We start from the raw sequence: 20,394 nt of genomic DNA on the forward strand, positions 1-20,394 counted from the left end.
GAAGTCAACCCCAGAACTCAGACGAGGGCGTGCAGAGGGCAGGCCATTCCTCTGGCTCGTCCTCTGTTTGGAGTCTACCAGTTTGGCCATGGCTTTAAGGCATGGTTCATCCGAATTTCCCGGTCGAGCAAGTGGCTTCTTTGGCTACAACCATGGGTCACCCAACCTCCTCAAACACATCAGACAATGCCTATGCCTTGGGGAAAACACAAATTGGGAAAGTTTCAGCTTTTCAAAATGGAACTTTACTTTGGAAGGGAGGGTGGTGGGGCTCCATGGTAGACTTCTTACCCTCCAGGCAGGAGATCCAGTTCAATTCCCGGCACCGCCCGTCCATCAGCAGAGACTTGGTGAGATGCTACGATGTCAAACGTGTTCAGCGGAGCTTCCAGACTGTGCTAGTCCGGGTGGACTAGAGAAACAAATTCATGGACACGCATATGTGTGTAAGAAAGAGCTTTACGGTGCCCGGGGCTTGGGTGGAGAGCCAATGCTTTGAGAATGATGAGGGCAACGAATGTACAAATGTGCTTCACACAACTGATGTATGTGTGGATTGTGATAGGAGTTGTATGAGCCCCTAATAAGGTGATTTTTAAAACAATGAGGAGCTGATACCAAGGGCTCAAGTAGAAAGCAAATGTTTTGAGAATGATAATGGCAACAAATGTACAAATGTGCTTGATACATAGGTGTATATATAGTTTGTGATAAGAGTTGTATGAGCCCCCAATAAAGTGATTGGGGGAAAAAGAAAGAGCTTTATATACAAGCGCAGTTGAATATTGGGAACACATCCCAGCCCAGTGCAGATCAAGTTCCTAAGTCCGATATTGGCCCACATGTCTGATACCGGTCTATAAATTCCTCTTTAGACTCATGCAAGACATGCAATGATGCCAAATGCAGGAAGATCACAGGCCAGTGGGTGGAAAGTCTAGTGGATCCCGTGGAGATGTAAGCATCTCAGTGCTGGCGTGGGTCTCCATGTGGCTCCTCCAGCTCCAGCGCTCTGGTTCCATCAGTGCAGCTCCATGTGTCTTATCAGCAGGAAGATGAAGCAGAGAGAGTGTATCTGGCCTCCAGTGAGCTATTTTCTCCGTTGCACCTCCAAATGAGGTCATCAAGCGGCGACCTTATTGACAGGCTAGACTCACCCCTTCCTCGAGTTGACTGTCGATTACGTAACTGCCACGCAGACTAAGATAGACTAGGAAGAAAGGCCTCTGGCCATCCACTTCCAAAACCAACCAGCGTAAACTGGAACACGGTGGTCCACTGACCACCAATGGTGTGGGGATGGCGCAGGACTGGGCAACACGTCGCGTCCTGTGCCCGACGTTGGCCCGAGCAACAGCTCTACAACCATCCATGTGGGGAAGAGAAGTCAGGTGCACCCGGCCCTGAGCCCTTCACAATTCACCGATCTTCCACTGCAAGGTACTACCGGAAGACACACGCACAAGCTCCAATCCCTTCTTTGTGTTGTCATTTCCAACGTGAGTCTGCTGACCACAGTGGCAGGTGCCCAGGGTCATCCCTACGTTCATGCCCATCCGTGGAAGGCTGTGCTCAGTGTCACAAGGTGGTGACGATGGCGCCATGAGTGCCGGTTACCTGCTCTGCACAGTCGCAGCCTGGGCCACCTGCGCTGGTTCGGAATGACACGGGTCTTAATGAAGGAATCTGATATACAAAGGACATTTACTTCACAATGGCAATGTTTAAAGTGACAAGGAGGAAGTATTTTGAGTCTTCTCCCCCCACCCACCCATGGGTCCCTAGAAGTACAATCGGAGGCCTGGGGGCAGAGCGGATTGGTTATTGGGCTGCTAACCGCAAGGTAGGCAGTTTGAAAGCACCAGCCACTCCAAGGGAGAAAGGTGAGGATTTTTCACTTGTATCGTTGTGGAAACCCACGGGGTCAGCCCCTCCCTGCCCTACAGGGTTGCTATGAGTCGCAATGGACTCACTGGCTGTGGGTTTGGCTTTGAGAGCGTCCACTGGGAAAAAACACTCGGCTGCTAATTGCAAGGTCGGCCTTTTGAGCCCACCCGGCACTGGGAGGGAGAAAGACCATCCTAGGAAATCTCCCGGGGAAGCTCCACATGGTCAACATGGGGTCCATGTGAGTTCAAACTGACCCCTCGGTCCCCGGGTGCCTGGGTAGCCCTGGGCTTGTGGCTCCACATGGAGCACTTGCTGACGCAGACAGTGGGTCACACGGGCATCCCGGGACCAAGGTGCGGAGAGGACAAATGAGTCTCTGGCAGTGGTGACCTCAGCAGCTGAAGTCGGCATGGCGACCCTGGGTACTGACAACAGCCTCGGGCCAGTTCCTCACCAAGGGCTCCTGGCCCCGACCCTTGAGTCCAGCTCCAAAGGCGAGCTGGCGGCTGCTGGGGACAGTCCCCTGTGGTCCCACATGCTTGGGCATGTCTGAATCTGAGTGTTATGCCTCCACGCGTCCTCAGTCCCGCAGCGCGCGGAATTACATAACCAGAGTGTGGACTCGCATCCTGATGAGGCTCGGACTTCTCATCCCTTAATTAGACAATCAAGAGAGCTAATTACAAAACTAAAGATGGGATTGCGTGGCCCAAGATCTATGCAGTTTTTTCTACCCATTAGCGATTACATTTAGCAAAATATCCCCCAAACTGGTGAACTGAGACCCTGGAAGCGGGGCCGTGGTGGATGGCTGCTGAGTCTCGGGTCTTGGCCTTCAGTGCAGGCAGGGAAGGGGCCAGGGAGCCTGTTAGCGAGAGCTTCGGAATCTCTTCCAGAGAAGAGGGGCGTTGACGGGACTGACTCACGTGTGCTGAGCATGGGCACGGTTGCGTTTGGACATCGGGTCCCACACGTCGTGGCCATACTGCCCCCTTCGCAGGAGCCCTGGTGGCGTAGGGGTTATGCCTTGGACTGCTGACAGCAGTTTGAAATCACCAGCACTCAGCATGGCGAGGATAAGATTGGGCTTTTTCCTCTCATCAAGAGGGACAGTCTTGGAAACCCACAGGGGCAGATTGCCCCGTCCCACTGGGTTTCTATGGGTCAGAATTGACCCCCCAGCAGAGAGTCTGGGTTTCTGGGGTCCAAACAGACCCGATGGCAGGGAGTACGGTTCTGGTTTGGCCCCCCTTTTCAGGAAAAAAAATTCTCGGCATGCCCTTGGCAATGAAAGCGTCTGTCCTCTAGCCCCAAATCCAGGGACACATGCAGGTCTCTGCTTCTGCAGCCCTGCTAGGTCCTTAGAGCCCCTCCCAGGGGCTGGCATCTCCCACTTTGGGAAACACGGGTTCCAATCATGTACTGGGGGAGAGGGGGCTGTCGAATCCAGTACCACAGTCTTATGGTCAGACCTGAGTCGAGAGAGCTGGGGGCGGGCAGGGGCACTCGGCCCCCTTACAGTCGGTCCCTGGCCAAATAGACCATTGCTCAGAGAACCCCGAGCAGCTAGGTGTTGCAGCTAGGTGTTGGCGTTGCCCTGTTGGTGTCTTTGCAGGCCTGGGTTCTTCCAGGTGCTTTCTGCCAGGCTGCCGCTGGGAGAGACAGAGGTCCCAGGCTGGCGCACCCAGTCCGCCACTTTAAGGCAGCGGTTCTCAACCTGTGGGTCGTGATGACCCTTTCACAGGGGTCACCCAATTCATAACTGTAGCAAAACTATAGTTATGAAGTAGCGACGAAAATAATGTTATGGTTAGGGTGGGGTCACCACACATTAGGAACCGTATGAAAGGGTCGCGGTGTTAGGAAGACTGGAAACCCCTGCTCTGAGGGAATATTAGACTATTTTTCTATGAAGCCGGAGTCCTGTAACTCAACCCGTAAACCCACCGCTGGCAAGTGGACCCCACTCATAGAGACCTGGTCGGACAGAGGAGAATGGCCCCAGAGGCCGCACATCTGTATGGGAGGAGACAGCCTCATCTTGCTCCCAAGGAGTGGCTGATGGGCCTGAACCACTGACCTTTGGGTCAGCACCAGGGCTCCTTAGACTGGAGCAATCCTCTCTACATTTCTTCTTGTTCACAAATGAGACTTGGCTGATCTCGGTGTGATGCTAAACAACCATTTTGACTCATTAATTTTGCTGAATGAACTGAACTTTTCACCCAGTTGGCTGGGTGACTTAGAGATGGAGCCATATGGCCAGGGTTTGGGAAGCCACTGTGACTATGCGTCTGCTCCCATAAGCTGTTGAAGTATTTCAGTACTTTCAATGTTTTGACAACCACATTGCACTTCTAAGACGGCCGCTGTCTCCTGGAAAGGGGCAGAGTAACGTGTCCTGACTCAGGGGTAAGAGAATATGCTTTCCATATGGTCGCTGGCCACGACATCAAAGACTTCCAGGATTCCAACTGGCCATGTTCCCATGGTGTGTCCCTGCCATGCCTAAGTTCTCTTTCCCCCTCGTAAGCCATGGAACGTGCCAAGAGACATATGATGTGCAGGGTCAGTGCTGGCCAAGAATACAAACACAGCTTGGCCCAGGGAGGGTCATCTCCATCTTAGTTGATGTGCCAGTGTTCCCGATAGGCTTAGAGACAAAGGAACTGAGTTGAGGAGGGGGTGTTGTAGAAAACCATAGATAGGAGGGAATTTTAGGGTGGGGAGTTGCAAGAGTGGGACCAGCTCCTGTCTGTGAATGGGCTGTGTGTGAATGGCTAGATAAGGGGGTGGGTGGATGAGTGAGTGGATGGGTAAGTGGGTGGATGACAGAAGTGAATGGATTGATGGGTGGGTGGGTGAGTGGGTGGATGGGTGGAGAGATGGACCAACAGGTGGATGGGCAGATGGGTGGGTGGACAAATGGGTGTACAGGTGGAAGGGTAGACAGGTGGGTGGGTGAACCAACAGGTGGACAGATGGATGGAGGCTGGAGATCAGAGGTGGGGCATGATCATCACGGGCACCTTCCCATGCGGTACCTCCTTGCTGTCGGTGACTCAGATGGAGCTCTGAGGTCCTAGGGCTCCCTGGCCCCTCCGTCAGAAGGAATCGCTGAGTTTCTAGTCACTGGCTCACCTCTAGGCCTTGGCCTCTTCAGTCCTTCAAAACTAACAACAAACTCCAGTTGCTGCCAAGTCGACTCCAATGTATTGCCCCCCCGCCCCCCCAGCCCATGTGTCAGAGTAGAATTGTGCTTCACAGGGAGAGCTCACTAACGCTGACCACCGGGCAGCCAACAGTGCACAGGTAAGCACGAGGGTGTCCATGTTCTAACTGCGTTCTCCTCCTCAGGTACTCCACATCAGCATTTTCACGGCTGAAGAAGTTGGGCATCAGACATCCCAAGCCTTCCCCATTTATTGGAAACTTGACGTTTTTCCGCCAGGTAAGGGCTGGTTAAGCACCTTCAAGGTGATCTAGAATCTGAGCAGAACACCTGCCGAGCTCAGTGCAGCTTCTAACCACGGAGTACCAAGGCTCCCACCTACGAGCCCATAGATGGTGAAGTGGTTCACTTGTATTGAATAGAACTATATTCAATCATATTCATAAGTGAATTAATTGGTTCACTTATGGCCTTATATTCATAAGTGAATTAATGGGTTACTTATAGCCTTTCTCTCCATTTCTCTATACCCGCTACCAAGTGATTGGGTGGGATCATGCAAATAAGGTGCAGCGGACTCTACCTCAGGGACAGGTCCATTTTGCCATTCACCTGGGTATAAGAGAGCCATCTTGGAAGCCGAGAGAAAGAATTCCCAGGACCATCAGTGAGGAGCCACCAGGGGAGCATGCTCCTTTGAGATCTCTGCCTGCAGTGGCAGAAGCAGCAGAGGCCATGCCGTGCTGAGACTGGAGACCAGGAGACTGAGGCAGAGGAGCAGCTTCCTGACCCACAGAGCGAGGCAGAGGTCAAGGGACCATGTGACGGAGAGACTGAGGCCCAGAGAGGTACTTGACTGCTGGTTGAGGGGAGGCACTCCTGTGGATCAGAGATGTGTCCTTAATGTTGTATGATCCTGGCCGGTGCTAACCTGTTAACTTCCCGCACAAACTGCCATCGTGCTATGGCCCGTGAGTTCTGTGTGACCATCTCAAACCCAGCAGAAGAGCAGAGTGCTGGTGTCAGAAGAGGGTGAAAAAAGATGGACAGGGTGCCATCTCTGACCTTACCTGTGGCCATCAGCCTTGAGCTGGGATGGAAATGATTACCTTCCCTTGTGTAGCCACATGAGGTCAGACATGGCCTCCGTGTCATGTTCTCATCATACTACGTACTGCCTACTGCACTGAGGGCACGCTGTGTTGGAAGGTGATCTGTGAGGAATTCCGCTTCTGGGATGAATCCTTAGATAAAAACAAAGACCCCCCTCTTATCACTCATCCCATCTACCATCCCTCTACCTATACATCCATCCATCCACCCACCCACCCATCCACCCACCCACCATCCATCTACCATCTACCATCCATTCATCCATTCACCCATCTATCCCATCTATATCTACCTACCATCCATCTATCCACCTGCCACCCATCCACCATCATTCCATCCACTTATCATTCACACATACATCTACCATGCATTCACGCACCCGTACACACATCTACCCTCACCAAGACGCTTCACACAGTGGCCAAAACAGTGGGCTCAAACCTCAGAGCCACTGTGACACTGGGGCAGGGTCTGGTGGTGTTTCATTCTGTTGTTCAGCGGGTCACTATGAGTCAATCCGGACTCGATGGTACCTAAAAACAGCAGCAGCAGTAACACTGCAGGGACACAGGGTAACCGTTGCTATGGGAACCTCCACATGTGCTCCTCTTCCACTCCTCATCCTCGGGTGTACCAACTCCACTAAGAACTTTCTAGAACACCCTCGTTTCCTTGAGTAATTTGTATCCACAGCAGCTCCCCTCGAAACATGGCATACTCACTCTGTGAGATTCAGCCCATTGATTGAGAATGGCGTACACACCCCTCCCAACAAGCACCTCTGCCACCCTCAACCCTCCCCCCACCAACTCCTTCCTCTCCCCTTTTCTGTAACCCACAGCGAGTCTAGCATCTTCCAACCCCTCCAGTCCGCACACCAACCCCTGCACATCCGCAAATCTACTCCATTCCTAAAATGCAAGGGCTCTATCATGTCCCTGCCCTCCACCTGCAGAACACTCCCCCGGGGCTGGACGCATCCTGTCACCCCTTACACAACTCCACCCCGGGACCACAGTGGCTCCAGCATCTTCAGACCCTCCTCCCTGCCCTCCCCCTCCGCCCCAATATCTGCAAGCAAAGACCATCCCCACAACAGCACACGTCTCATCTATCGCCCCGCCCCCGCCCAGGCCTGTCAGCACACCCTCTCTGTCCCCGGGCGTTTCGCTGACCACCCACCCCGTTTCCATATCGCCAGAAGCACGCTTTCCACGTGGCAACATTGGTTCAGTGCTTTGTCCCAGATCAAGGAAGCTTCTCGTGTTTTGAATGCTTATTGAACATGGATGACAACGATTCGGGATTTCCAACCACAGGGGCAGGCTCGGGGGAAGTTGACACAAAGAGAGGCTTTGCCAAGAAGAAAACAAAACAAACCACTGATAAAGCCAACAGCAAAGGGGCATGTTGACATGCTTGAGGAAGCAAGCAGTTTTCAAATATTTTTGCAGTCATTATACACAAAGAATTTGAGTACAGACAGTCTCCTCTGTCCATTAGAGCAGAGCTGGCCAAGATTCTGACTTGGCAGGAAATATTCTGAAAGGGATTAGTTGATTCTAGTTCCCCTTGAACTACTTGAAAGCAATATCACTTCAACCCTCTGCCTCTGCTGTCCCTGACTGGCTTCCGAGGACGGCTGCAGAGCCCACGCTCCTCACCCCCCCCCCCCCGCTGACGCTTCCCCCCATGTTTTTGCAGGGTTTCTGGGAAAGCCACCTGGAGCTCCGGAAGCGGTACGGCCCTCTGAGCGGGTAAGGGAGAGCGCTCTTCCACCATGAGTGGAGTTGCTCTGGAAGTTGTTGCGAGGGCAGGGATGCTGGGTGGGTGTCTATCTTTCTGAGGCCTGTCGGGTGGCTGTGTGCCAGCTTCAACTCCATGGCTTTGAGGGAGCTTTTGAGAGGCTGCCCAAGGGGACACTGTGCTGGCCTGGAAAGTGGCCAGTCCTCAGGACCCTTCTCACCTCAGCCGGGACCTGAGAGCCTTTCCCCTCTCTCACCGCTGCACCCAATGGGTGTCCTGAGCACACAGAGTATGCCCAAAGCCTACCAGCTGCCATCGAGTTGCTTCTGATCCCAGGAAGGTCAGAATAGAACTGGGCTCCCTCCATACATAGGATTCCCAAACAAACCAACAAACCCAACGTGTTGCCATTGAGTTGATTTGACACACAGGGACCAGACGTGTTAGAGTAGAACTGGGCTCCAGACACAGGAGTTCAAAACAGAAACAACCCGAAAGTTGAACTCTGCCATCGAGTCGCCTGTGACTCACAGTGACCCGCTAGGACAGGGTAGAGCTGCCCCTGTGGGTTTCCTGACTCTTTGTGGGAGTAGAAAGCCTTGTCTTTCTCCTGTGGTGCAGCTGGTGGTTTTGAACTGCTGGTCTTGTCCTTAGCAGCCCAGGGCTTAACCGCTGTGCCACCAGGGACTCCCAGTGGCTAGCTTCTCAGCAGGAGATCTCCAGGCCTTTCTTGTGCAGTGGACTGGAGCCACCAGCTTTGCTCTGAGTGGATGGAGAACATGTCACATGGTCACACTGCCAGGCAGCTTCAAACAGAGCCTGCTGTTGGAGTCGGCAAGTTGACCCAGTCTCATAGTGACCCAGTAGGGCACAGTAGAACACCCCCTTACCATTTTCTTGATTTTTGTTTATGAGAGTGAGTGCCAGACTTTTCATCCAAGGTGCCCTGGGTGGGTTTGAACTGCCGACCTTTCTTTTAGCAGCCAAGCACTTTTTAAAAAAAATCATTTTATTGGGGGCTCATACAACTCTTATCACAATCCATACATCCATCCATTGTGTCAAGTTCATTTGTACAATTTGTTGCCATCATCATTTTCAAAACATTTTCTTTCTACTTGAGCCCTTGGTATCAGCTCCTCCTTTTCCCCCTCCCTCTTCCAACCTCCCTTCCTCATAAACCCTTGATAATTTATAAGCTATTATTATTTTTTCATGTCTTACACTGACCAATGTATCCCTTCACCCACTTTTCTGTTGTCCTTCCCCCTAGGGAGGGGCTTATAAGGTAGATCGTTGTGATTGGTTCCCCCTTTCTCCCTCAACCTTCTCCTTCCCCTCCTGGTATGACTACTCTCCATATTGGTCCTGAGGGGTTTATCTGTCCTGGATTTCTTGTGTTTCTAGCTCTTATCTGTACTAGTGTACATGTTCTGATCTAGCCAGATTTGTAAGGTAGAATTGGGGTCATGATAGTGGGGGGACAGAAGCATTAAAGGACTAGAGGAAAGTTGTGTGTTTTGTTGGTGCTATTACTGCACCTTGACTAACTCGTCTCCTCCCCGCAACCTTTCTGTAAGGGGATGTCCAGTTGCTTACAGATGGGCATTGGGTCTCCACTCTGCACTCCCATCATTCACAATGATATGATGTTTTTGTTCTTTGATACCTGATACTTGATCCCATCAACACCTCGTGATCACACAGGCTGGTGCGCTTCTTCCATGGGAGCTTTGTTGCTTCTGAGCTAGATGGCCACTTGTTTATCGTCAAGCCTTTAAGACACCAGAGGCTACCTCTTTTGATAGCCGGGCACCGTCAACTTTCTTCACCACATTTCCTTATGCACTTTAACCATGTACATCACCCAGGACCTCCACACAGCACTTCCCCCCAATCCCCACGGCCATGAATCCATCCGCTCATCACAACCCTGTAGGAGTCTCCGAGGTGGTGAGTCTTTCAGAGAGCAGACAGCTTCATCTCTCTCCCAGGGAATGGCTGGTAGGTCTGAACTGCTGACTTTGGGTGAGCAGTCCTGAACTCACATGGCAACTAAGCTTGGACAGCCCATGCCAGGTTAACTTAAACCTGATTGAGCTTCTTCCACTAACCCTCTAAGACAGTGGTCCTCAACCTTCCTAATGCGGTGGCCCTTTCATACCATTCCTCATGTGGTGGTGACACCCCGACCATAACATTATTGTCGTTGCTACTTCTTCACTGTCATTTTGCTACTGTTAAGAATTAGTGACCCCTGTGAAAAAGGTCATGACCCACAGGTTGAGAACTGCTGCTCTAAGATGCAGGGATCTCCTGCAGGGTGATTTTCCAATGTGCCATCCAACCTACTGCACGTTTCCTAGGAAACCAACGAGCCCCACATACCCTCCCGCCCACTTGCCCTTAAGCCCATTCTGACTTGTGGGACCGTGTATGTGCTGAGCATGCCTGCCCCACAGGGTGTCCAAGCCTGGGACCTTTTGGAAACAGCCAAGCCTGTCTCCCAGGTATCTCTGGGTGGGAGTCAACTATTAATAATTGAGTGTTTAACTGTTTGTGCCACGCAGGGAGACTCATTAAGCTCAGTGCCATGGAGTCAATGCTGACTCAGAGCGACCTCCTGTGGGTTTCTGAGACTGGAATTGTTTATGGGAGTGGAAAGCTCAGTCTTTCTGCTGGTGGATTGTAGCCCAGTGCTTAACCACTACACCAACAGAGCGCCGTCACCCAGGGAGGGGCCCCTGGAAAAGTAAAAGGGGGTGTCGTTAATTCTTTCCCCAGGCCAACAGGGTGGACCTGAGGTGGAGAGCGTTGGCCCTCAGCCTGTGTAAGGCCAGAGAAATTGTCATGATCAGCTTAGGTCACATGTCTCACCAAAAAGAAGCAGATCCACTCATCACGGTAGGGGTGAGTTCATGAAATGTGGGGCCATGTGGCCAAAGAAAGAGGTTATAAACATCCAGATGGCCCGGGGCAGGAGAAAGGCCTCCCACCCCTGATGCAGACAAAGACAGTGCTGGACTGGGGCGTTGATGGTCCCTAGTCCTCAGCATGTGAAGCAATAGGTCCTTCTTGTGGTCATTCCTGGATTTTCTTTTTCAGAATAATCTTTATTGTGTTCGTACATCTATCTTCCTCCTCCCAGAAGCTTCTGGAAACCTCTAATCTACTTCCTGCCTCCATGAATATGTCTAATCCGAATATCTCAGAGCCTCGGAGTCTCAGACTATTTGTCTTGTTTCACTTAGCCCAATGTTGTCAAGGTGTGGCTAGGTCCTGACATGTGTCAGGCTTCACCTCTCTCTGCAGTTGAGTAATATAGTCCATCGCGTGCAGAAACTACATTTTGTGAATTTGCTCATGTGTTGATGGACATTTGGGTTATCCCAGTGATGTACAACTGTCTGAGTCCCGGCTTCCCAGTCTTTGGGGTGTATACTGAGAAGGGGAATTGCTGGGTCCTGCGGTGGTTACATGATCAATTAAGAACGACTCCTTTTGGTTGTGAATTGGGTGGAGGTTGGCAGAGCAGATCACCATTTCCCATCCAACGGCCCATGAACACTTGGCTTCATCTCCGTCATCGCTGTCTCTTCCAAGAACCACCATGCATCCTACTTCCTCCTGTTTCTAATCTTCCTTTTTCCCTAAGTTTTCTGAACTTTGTCCTTGGGTAATGTGACCCTTTGGCTCTGAGTTAGTTGGTTTATTGTGCCAACCTGGCTGATAAACACATGTGGGGTTAATTGAAGGGTGGAGGGATAAATGGCTCGGTGAGCCTTGTCTTTCTAGTTCTCGGGTCTCTTGCTTTGTGGTGATCACACCAGGGTGCAACTGCCTTAGTAGTTCCCTGCTTAAGCTGGCAAGGCTCACTTCCTGCAAGACATCCCTGAGGAGAAGCCACATGGACCTACCCCAATGCAGCCCTGGGTGCTGTAGCAGCCGTGTGGAGACCCCTGCCAGCACTGAAATGCTTACACGCTCACTGATTCTGCTTTCCTCCTGCAGTTGGCATCATTGCATGTGTTTTGTGAGATGGAGGAGGACTTTGTGGATTGGTGTTGGACATATGGGTTAATGTTGGACTTGAGGGCTTGGGCAGCACTGGGTTGGGATGTTTTCTTAATGCGCACTTAACCTCCATATAAAACTCTCTCTTATACATGAGTTGCTGTGGATTTGTTTCCCTAAAGTCCCCAGACTAACACAGGCTCTCAAATGGTTGATGATTCAAAGGTGTCCATGCCTCCCTGGTGTTCCCCTTCTTGAACTGTCCATTGTGTGGACAACATCTGAGGTTTGGGGGTGAGTTCATTTCCAGGTCTGAAGGGTGGGTGACTAAAGGCCTTGTGCTGAGGGCTTCCACTGGTCTCTATTCGCCAGTCAGCCTGATCTCTTTCTGTGTCCGGAGTCAGATGACCAAGCCCTGGCTCATGCCACCTACCGTGTTAGAGATTTAACCGGCTGAAAGCACACAGATTTCCAACACAGACTTTACATGCTGACTGTTTTGTCTGCTCTCAGTCAGATCCTCCATGGGGCGAGTTGTCGTGAGGGTCCTTCGAATCACTTCTGACTCACAATCACGCGCTCAGCAGAACACAGCACTGCCCAGTCCTGCCCATCTTCACCAGGTTGCCATGTTTGAGCCCACTGGTGCAGCCACTGTGCCAGTCTGCTCCTTGAGGGCCTTTCTCTTGCTTTGATGGCTCTACTTTTGTAAGCATGACGTCATCCTCATCATTAAGGTAGACTATTTTGAGGCCAACTTCTGCATGCCAATAACCAATAATTATCGATGCAGCTTGATCACATGTTTGATCAATTTCAGACTGAAGATGTGAGTAGAATCCTTCAGCTTCTGCATCACTAGCTTTGGTGGTTGGTGCATAAATTTGATGAACAGTTGTATTGACTTGTATGTGGATAGATATTATCCTATCACAGACAGTGTTGTACTTCAAGATGGATCTTGAAATGTCGTTTTTGACCATCAATACGATGTCATTCCTCCTGATTCTGTCATTCCTGGAACAGTAAACCATGATTTTCGGATTCAAAATGGCCAGTACCAATCCATTTCGGCTCACTATTGCTTGGCATATCGATCTTATTGCATTCCATTTCGTTTTTGACTACTTGACTTTTCCTAGATTTATACTTTGTACATTCCACGTTCTGGTTATTCATGGAGTTTTGCAGCTGTTCCTTCTCATTTGGAGTCAAGGCCCATCAACGGAGGCAGGTCCTAGGGTCTTTACTAGCAGAGCCTTTATTCATCCGGTCACTGTTGTCCACTCTCCGTGGAGGAAACGGCTCCTCCTCAGTCATGTGCTGAGTGCCTCTGACCCGAGGGCCTCGTCTGCTGCCACCATCGCCGGTCATGTCCTGTTGTTACCCGTGAGGGTTTCATTATCTGACCCTGTTCCATGCTATCCGTAAGGTGTTCACTGGTTGATTGTTCTGAAGTGGACAGCCTATCACTGCAAAAGATGGAAACAAAGAAGGCAGGAAGGCAATTGTAAAAAATATAGAAAGGATGCTGGAAATTGAATGATGGAATTTTTCAAGACCAACAACTTCTTCATAGAAAATACCTTTTCAAACAACCCAAAGGAGACTGTACACACGGACTTCTCCAGATGGAATACATTAAAATCAAATGGGCTACATCTGTGGGAAGGCACAATGGGGAAGCTCAGTATCAGCAGGCCAGGGGCTGACTGTGGAGCAGACTGTCAATGGCTCAGTTGTAAGTTCAGGTTGAAGTTGAGGGAAATGGAAACAAGTCCACAAGAGCCAAAACACATCCTTGAGGTTATCCCTCCTGAATTCTGAGACCATCTCAGGAACAGATGTGCCGTTGAGCACGAGGAGCTGTGAGATGACGCAAGAGCATCACTCCTGAAGAAAGCAAGAGGCCATTAAGAACACAAGAAAGCAAGCCAAGATCAGCGTGGCTGTCAAAAGAGACTGAAACCTGCTCTTAAAAGCAGAGCGGCAAAAGCAAGTGGAAGAAATCATGCATCAGAGGTGAACAGGAATTTTCCAAGGGTCGCTCGAGAAGATACATGAAAACATCACGATTAATATTCAAAGACCTAATGAGGAAACCAAATAGGAAGGACAAACTCAGCTCATTTCAAATGGACAGAACTGAAGGTGGGAGTAAGGGCAGCCCCCCACAACTAATCACGGGCTCAGTAAGTGCCTTTGTGCAGTTAAGATATATAAAGCTTGTAATAAAGGAATAGCGTAATAGGAGAGAGATGGGAGAGAGAGAGTGAAATAGAGAAATCAGACACATTTCATAGTAGCACGCTCACCTCCCGGATGGCCGTGATTTCAGCAGCCAGGTCTGTGCACAGCACGGCAGAGAGTGCAGGAGAGAGGAGGACGAGCGTGATTTATTGCTAACCAAGGCTTATATATCTTTTGGGAGCGTGCAAGCCCCGTAATTACAGGTAAAGACCTACATCACAGGAAGGGGTTGTGTTATAGGTAATATAGCAATGAGAGGGGGACGATCTAGGTGTATACATGCAATAGGAAGGGCAGGCATTGGGCACACATGTGACAAGATGGGCAGATGCTAGATTCATGATGGCGGCCTAACCGTGATTGCCCTTGAGCTGGAGACTCCAAGCTTTCAGGGGAAGCAATCCACTGTCCCTAACACAGGGAGTGAGCCCCACCTGTGGTGGGACCAGACAGTAGTCTGAAGGCTGAATGCCTTCAGGGAGAATGTCTTAAGTATCTGAGCTCCCACCAAGAGCTGGCAAACAACTGCTAATGTTTGGCGTATCTTTGGGGGAGAAAAGCTGGGGGAAAGTCTTTTTGTATTCCATAACTGAAGACAAAATCCAAGCCTCGAGTTACAATATTGAAAGATTGAGTGGACAAACATATTGAATGATGCAGAAAGCAGCCGAAGAAGATGGAACGAATATGTGACGGTACCCATATAACCATTTCAGGAGGTAGCATATGGTGGCACAGCCATTGGTGCTGAAGGAAGAAGTTTGAATTGCAATGAAAGCATTAGCCAAAAACAAGGCCCCAGAAATTACTGCAACACCAATTGAGATGTTTCAACACATGGATGCAGCGCCGGAAGCACTCACTCATCTCCGCCAAGACATTGGTCAACTGACCTATATTTGTATCCATTCCAAAGACAGGGGGCCCAACAGAATGTGCAAATTATAGAGCAGTATCATTCATATCACACAAAGGTAAATTTTTGCTGAAGATTATCCAACAGTGGTCGCAGAAGCATGTTGACAGAAGGATACAGAACAAGGGATGTCATTGCTGACTCAGATGGATCTTGGCTGAAAGCAGAGCATACCAGAAAGATGATTGTTTGTGTTTTATGGACTATGTAAAGGCATTTGACTGTGTGGATCATAACAATCTGTAAATAGTCTTGAGAAGAATGTGAATTCCAGAGCATTTATTGTGCTCACGGGGAACCTGGGCATGGATCACGAGGCCGTTGTGCGAATAGAACGAGGACTTACTGCATAGCTTAAAATCAGGAAAGGTGTGTGTCAGAGTTGTATCCTCTCGCCTTACTTATTCAATCTGTTAGATGAACAAATAATCAAAGAAGCTGGATTATACGAAGGAGAATGTGACATCAGGACTGAAGGAAGGTTTATTAACAACCTATATGAGGAAGGAGCTCTGCTGGCATGGTGGTTACACACTGGGCTGCCATCTGTTAGGTCCGCAGTTCAAAACCACTAGCCACTCCTTGGGAGAAAGACAGCGTGTTCTAAGTCCACTATAAAGAGTTACAGTCGGAAACCCACAGGGGCAGCCTTGCCCTGTCCTATAGCGTTACGCTGAGTTGATATCGACTTGATGACAGTGAATGAGTTTGATGTGTAGATGACACAACTGTGCAGGCTGAAAGAGAGGAGGAATCGAAGCCCTTGCTGATGAAGATCAAGGACTTTAGCCTTCAGTATGGATGGCAACCCATGTAAAGAAGACTCAAATCTTCACAACTGGGCCAACAGGTCACACATGATAAACAGAGAAGAGGCTGAAGTTGTCAAGGATTTCATCTCACTTGGATCCACAACCGATGCTCAAGGAAGCAGCAGTCGGGAGGTCAAACGACACTGCACTGGAAGGACACCTGGCACTGGGTAAATCTGCTGCACGAGACCACGTTAGAGCATTGAAGAGCAAGGTCGTCCCTCTGAGGACTCAGGTGTGCCTGATCCAAGCCACGGCGTTTTCAAGCACTTCCTATGCGTGTGGAAGTTGGACACTGAATCAGGAAGACTGAAGACGCATTGACGCATCTGAATGACGGCGCTGGAGAAGAATATTGAAAGAGCCACGGGCTGCCGAAAGAACAGACAAATCGGTCTTGGAAGAAGTGTGGCCAGGATGCTTCTTAAAAGCAAGGATGGAGAGACTTCTTCTCCTGTGCTCAGACAGGTCACCAGGCGAGAACAGTCCCCAGAGAAGGAGCTCATTCCTGGGAAACAGCAAGAGGAGGGTCCTCGACAGGATGGGTTGACAGAGTGGCTGCCATTGTGGGCTCAACCACAGCAGCACGTGTTGGGTGGTGTTTCCTTCGGTTGAACCTAGAGTTGCTATGAGTCAAACCGACTTGATGACACCGAACAACAACAACAACCTGGAGGACAAAGCTCTTCCTCAGTTGCATTTTGAGTGCCTTAATCTGTGGGCCCATCTACCAATGCTGTATCAAATGATGTTCCACCTCTGCTATTCATAAGGCTTCCATTGGCCGATTGTTTCAGAAATAGATAGCCAGGCCCTTCTTCTTAGTCTCTCTTTGTCTGGAAGCTCCACTGAAACCTGTTCACCATGGGTTACCCCACTGGTATGGGAAATCCCGGAGGCGAGCTTCCAGCAACACACCAGCACCAATCGGGTAGACGGACCGGTGAGTGCCGTGGTGACACAAGAATGGGACTGCAGGCTCCATAGGACCCTGACTCGCCTGCCACCCTATGGACTCGTTTTTAAAATTCTCCTGCCACAGTGCTCTGTTTCCAACAGTCCCATTTGAGGCTGACATGGAGATCTTCCGTAAGTCTCTGGGACCTGGGGCTGACTCGGCGTGACAGGGCTGTCCCCAGACCTAGAGAAAGTCCCTGAGCTTGAATGGTAGGGCACGCTCCCCTGGAGGATGGCAGGCACACATTTTCAGAGGAGAGCCCTTGGGGATGTACAATCACGTTGAAATGTCAGCTGAAGAGTTTAAAAGGCACTTCAAAATCTCGGGGGAGCGTGATGTGTATATGTGTGAGTGGTGTGTGCATGTGGGTATGGTGTGTGATGGAGGTTTGTGTGCATGAGTGTGCATGTGTAAATATGTTACTGTGTAGATGTGTGTGGTCTGTGTGTGTTTCTGTGAACATGTGTGCTATGTGTATGTGTGGTTGTGGGTGTATATGTGAGTATCTGCTTGCACAGGTGTGTATGTGTATATGTGGAATGTGTATGGGCATATGTGTGTGAGTGTGTATAGATACATGTGCATGTGGGTGAGTGTGTGTGAATGGGGATGTATGTGTGTAGTAGATGCATGTGAGTGTGTGTGTGCGTGTGTGTGAATGTGTGACTGTGGATATACATGTGGTGGGGGAAGGAATGGTGAGTAGAGAATTGGTTTCCTTGACAACAAGATGTCCAATCGACTTTCCACCCAACTTTAATTAAGTTAACACAATTTATCCTTTTCATTTCATGAAAGCTTAAGTCACGGAGAATAATTTCCGATGAGGTTGTAGAGATCGCCTCCCCCTTTGTCTCCGTCTCTGGTGAAAAGCAGAAAGACAGAAAGGCTGCGGCGAGCGCGGCTTCTTCGTTCAACGCTCACAGCATTTCCCCGGGAACAAACAGGGCTGAGCCGCAGCAGGCGGCGGTGTTTAAACATCCCACTCCCGATGGACAGGTCAGCAGTGGGAAACTGCCAGCTGCTGCGAGGCAGAAAAATGAAGCTTTTGCTTCCCGTTAAGAATTGGTCTCGGGAGCCCCCAGGGGCAGTTAGTTCTACCTGGTCCTACGGGGTCGCTGCGGGTCAGTCCGGAGGGCAGCCGTGAGCCGCCACGGAGGCTCCTTGGTTGTAATCAGCCTCGGTTTGCTCACCTGTGCAAGGCTGGGTGGAGCCAGCTGATCGTTAAGGTCCTTTCTGATTCTAAATACTAGTTTGTGACTGCTGACACTTCAGCACAGCACGCCAATGCAACCAATACCATTTAAATGCCACTCCGTTGTGGAACCGTGCCTATAGTTGTGAAGGAGGGGGTAGGCCAGAGAGCATTGCTATTCCGGTTTCGGGTCACAGGTGTTCACACACGGCTCTGCCCTCTGTGCGCGCCTGCAGACGAGCTCTCTCGGGAATGAAGACACTGGTCTCAGTCAGCGAGGGTGGCTTCAGAAAACAGGAGACATTTTGTGTCACGGGGAAAACAAACAAACAATTTTTTTTAATTTAATTTCATAGTCAGTTTATTAAGTTCAGTGACGAAAGTTATCAGAAGCATATTCTCCAGTCCGTTAGTCGGTTGAGTCACTCTCGGCATCAGCAGGAGGAGAGTCTGGATCGTCCTCATCATCTTCCAGTTCCAAGTCATCATGTCCTGGAACAAAGACTCATCGACTTCCACATTATTTCCAGCATCTTCCAAGAACTGGATGTCGGACGTGTCAAGATTATGATCTGTTTCAAATAGCTGTTTCCCACTTAATTTATTTTTTCCTGCTTGCTCCTCCTCTTTCATTCGTTTCTTTTTCATTTCCAAGAGTTCTGCATCGAATTTGGCCTTCCAACTTAAGAAATTCTCGATTGTAACAGGAGTGCCATGAAATAGTTGCTTTTCGGCTTCTTTTTCTTTCTGTTTCTTTTCTTCTTCTCTTCTACTTATTATTTGATCTACTATTTCGTTTAATTTTTTCTTGCACAGCTGATACTAGAGTAAAGATGCCAAGGTTTTCTTCAGCCTGTAATGCTAGTAACTTTAAAATGTCTGAAACATCATTTTCTGCCAAATTTTCCTGTGAGAATATTTCATAAAGGGGAGCATCATCCGGGTATTTTTCACTGTATGTAAACTTGAGCGTAGTCTGGACAGTTTTGTTATTTTCCCCGGCCTCCGACGTCACAGTAATGGTGAAACTGGGCGGGGTTTCTGAGAATACTGTGAAGGAGTCAGGGTAGATGGACTCCAGAGCCTCCAGCTCGTTGCGCTGCTCCTCGCCGTAGTCCGTCATCGTGCCCCTCGCCGCTGCCCATGGGTGGCCCAGACGGCGAGGCGGCGCGCTGCAGCGGGTAGCGCGGCGGCGCCTGGAGAGCCACAAACAAACAATTTTGAGGTCCAGGCTAATATAAAAATTTTAATATAACCTAAGTGGTCATCTTCCTAAATCCCTGAATCTTCGCAACAAGTTTCAACAGCTTTTTAGATGGATCCGTGTTTGAAGGAAGATCCATCAAAAAGCCCCCACTGCCTTCGAGTGGGCACGGCTCCTACAGCCCCGGGGGTTTCTGAGGCTGCCGCTCTTCACGGGGTAGAAAGCGCTTTCTCCCAAGGGAGGTCAGGAAGCCCTCCACGGTGAGCCCAGAGCGGGACGCGGCCAACCTCAGCGAATGATGGAACCATGACTGGCACCTGGAAAGGGAGGAGGACCACAGAGCCGCCGGTGGTGGAGCTGCTGAGGCTGACCGTGTCCCGCTCTGGGCTCACCTTGGAGGGCACTTTCTCTGCCTTTATCGACACGTGGCCACCTGCCCTCTGTGATCCTCTGTCTCGCTTCTCCTCCTTTATAGGACACTGGATGAAGACACATTCTACTCCAGCATGACCTTGTATCAACCTAACTGATAACATGTGTTATGATCCTATTTTCAAATAAGGCCACATCTGCACGTGTTGGAAATTAAGACTTCCACTATCTTTTGGAGGACGAATTTCGATGTATAACTCAAACCAAACCCACTGCCATCAGACCCAGTCCGACTCATGGAGACCCTAGATAGGGTTTCTGAGACTACACATCTTGTATGGGAGCAAACAGCCTCGTCTTTCACCCAGGGAGGAACTAGTGGGTTTGAACAGCCCACCTTCCTGTTAGTAGCCTAATGCCTAACCAACAGTGCAGCAGGCCCCAGCTCAACCCGTAACAGTCCTCTTAAGATGGAAATAATAGCTTGTTTCACAACTGAGAGGTGAATCCATCAATGGATTCAAAGTCTGCGAAAGACAGAGGTATTGTGCTCTTAGTTAGTATGATACCACTGTATGCTGGGAAAACTGTGAGCTGAGACGGCCTCTCTGTGCGGGGCCTGAAAGATAACTGCTTATTCTCTGGTAGTCTTCATCAAAACTCAGTCAGCAGTCAGGACCCACAAGTGGAAATCAGGTCCTTACCCCTCTCCTCTCCTACTTACTGCTGAGACTTTCCTGTCCAGAAGAGTT

General features: G+C 50.0%; 1 protein-coding gene and 1 pseudogene across 1 annotated transcript in view; one reads left to right on the top strand and one right to left on the bottom strand.

Moving 5' to 3' along the window:
* Positions 1-275: 275 nt before the first annotated feature.
* The window catches only part of TBXAS1 (thromboxane A synthase 1), a 116,957-nt gene continuing 96,838 nt past the window's right edge, over positions 276-20,394 (top strand). The window contains exons 1-4 of the mRNA XM_075557406.1: positions 276-350; positions 1,566-1,588; positions 5,248-5,341; positions 7,880-7,932. Of these exons, the coding sequence (XP_075413521.1) occupies positions 276-350; positions 1,566-1,588; positions 5,248-5,341; positions 7,880-7,932 (245 nt within the window). The remainder of the gene's footprint in view (positions 351-1,565; positions 1,589-5,247; positions 5,342-7,879; positions 7,933-20,394) is intronic.
* LOC142456600 (RWD domain-containing protein 1 pseudogene) lies at positions 18,475-19,262 on the bottom strand (annotated as a pseudogene).

Source organism: Tenrec ecaudatus, chromosome 9 (assembly GCF_050624435.1).
Source record: "Tenrec ecaudatus isolate mTenEca1 chromosome 9, mTenEca1.hap1, whole genome shotgun sequence".
Lineage (NCBI taxonomy): Eukaryota > Metazoa > Chordata > Mammalia > Afrosoricida > Tenrecidae > Tenrec > Tenrec ecaudatus.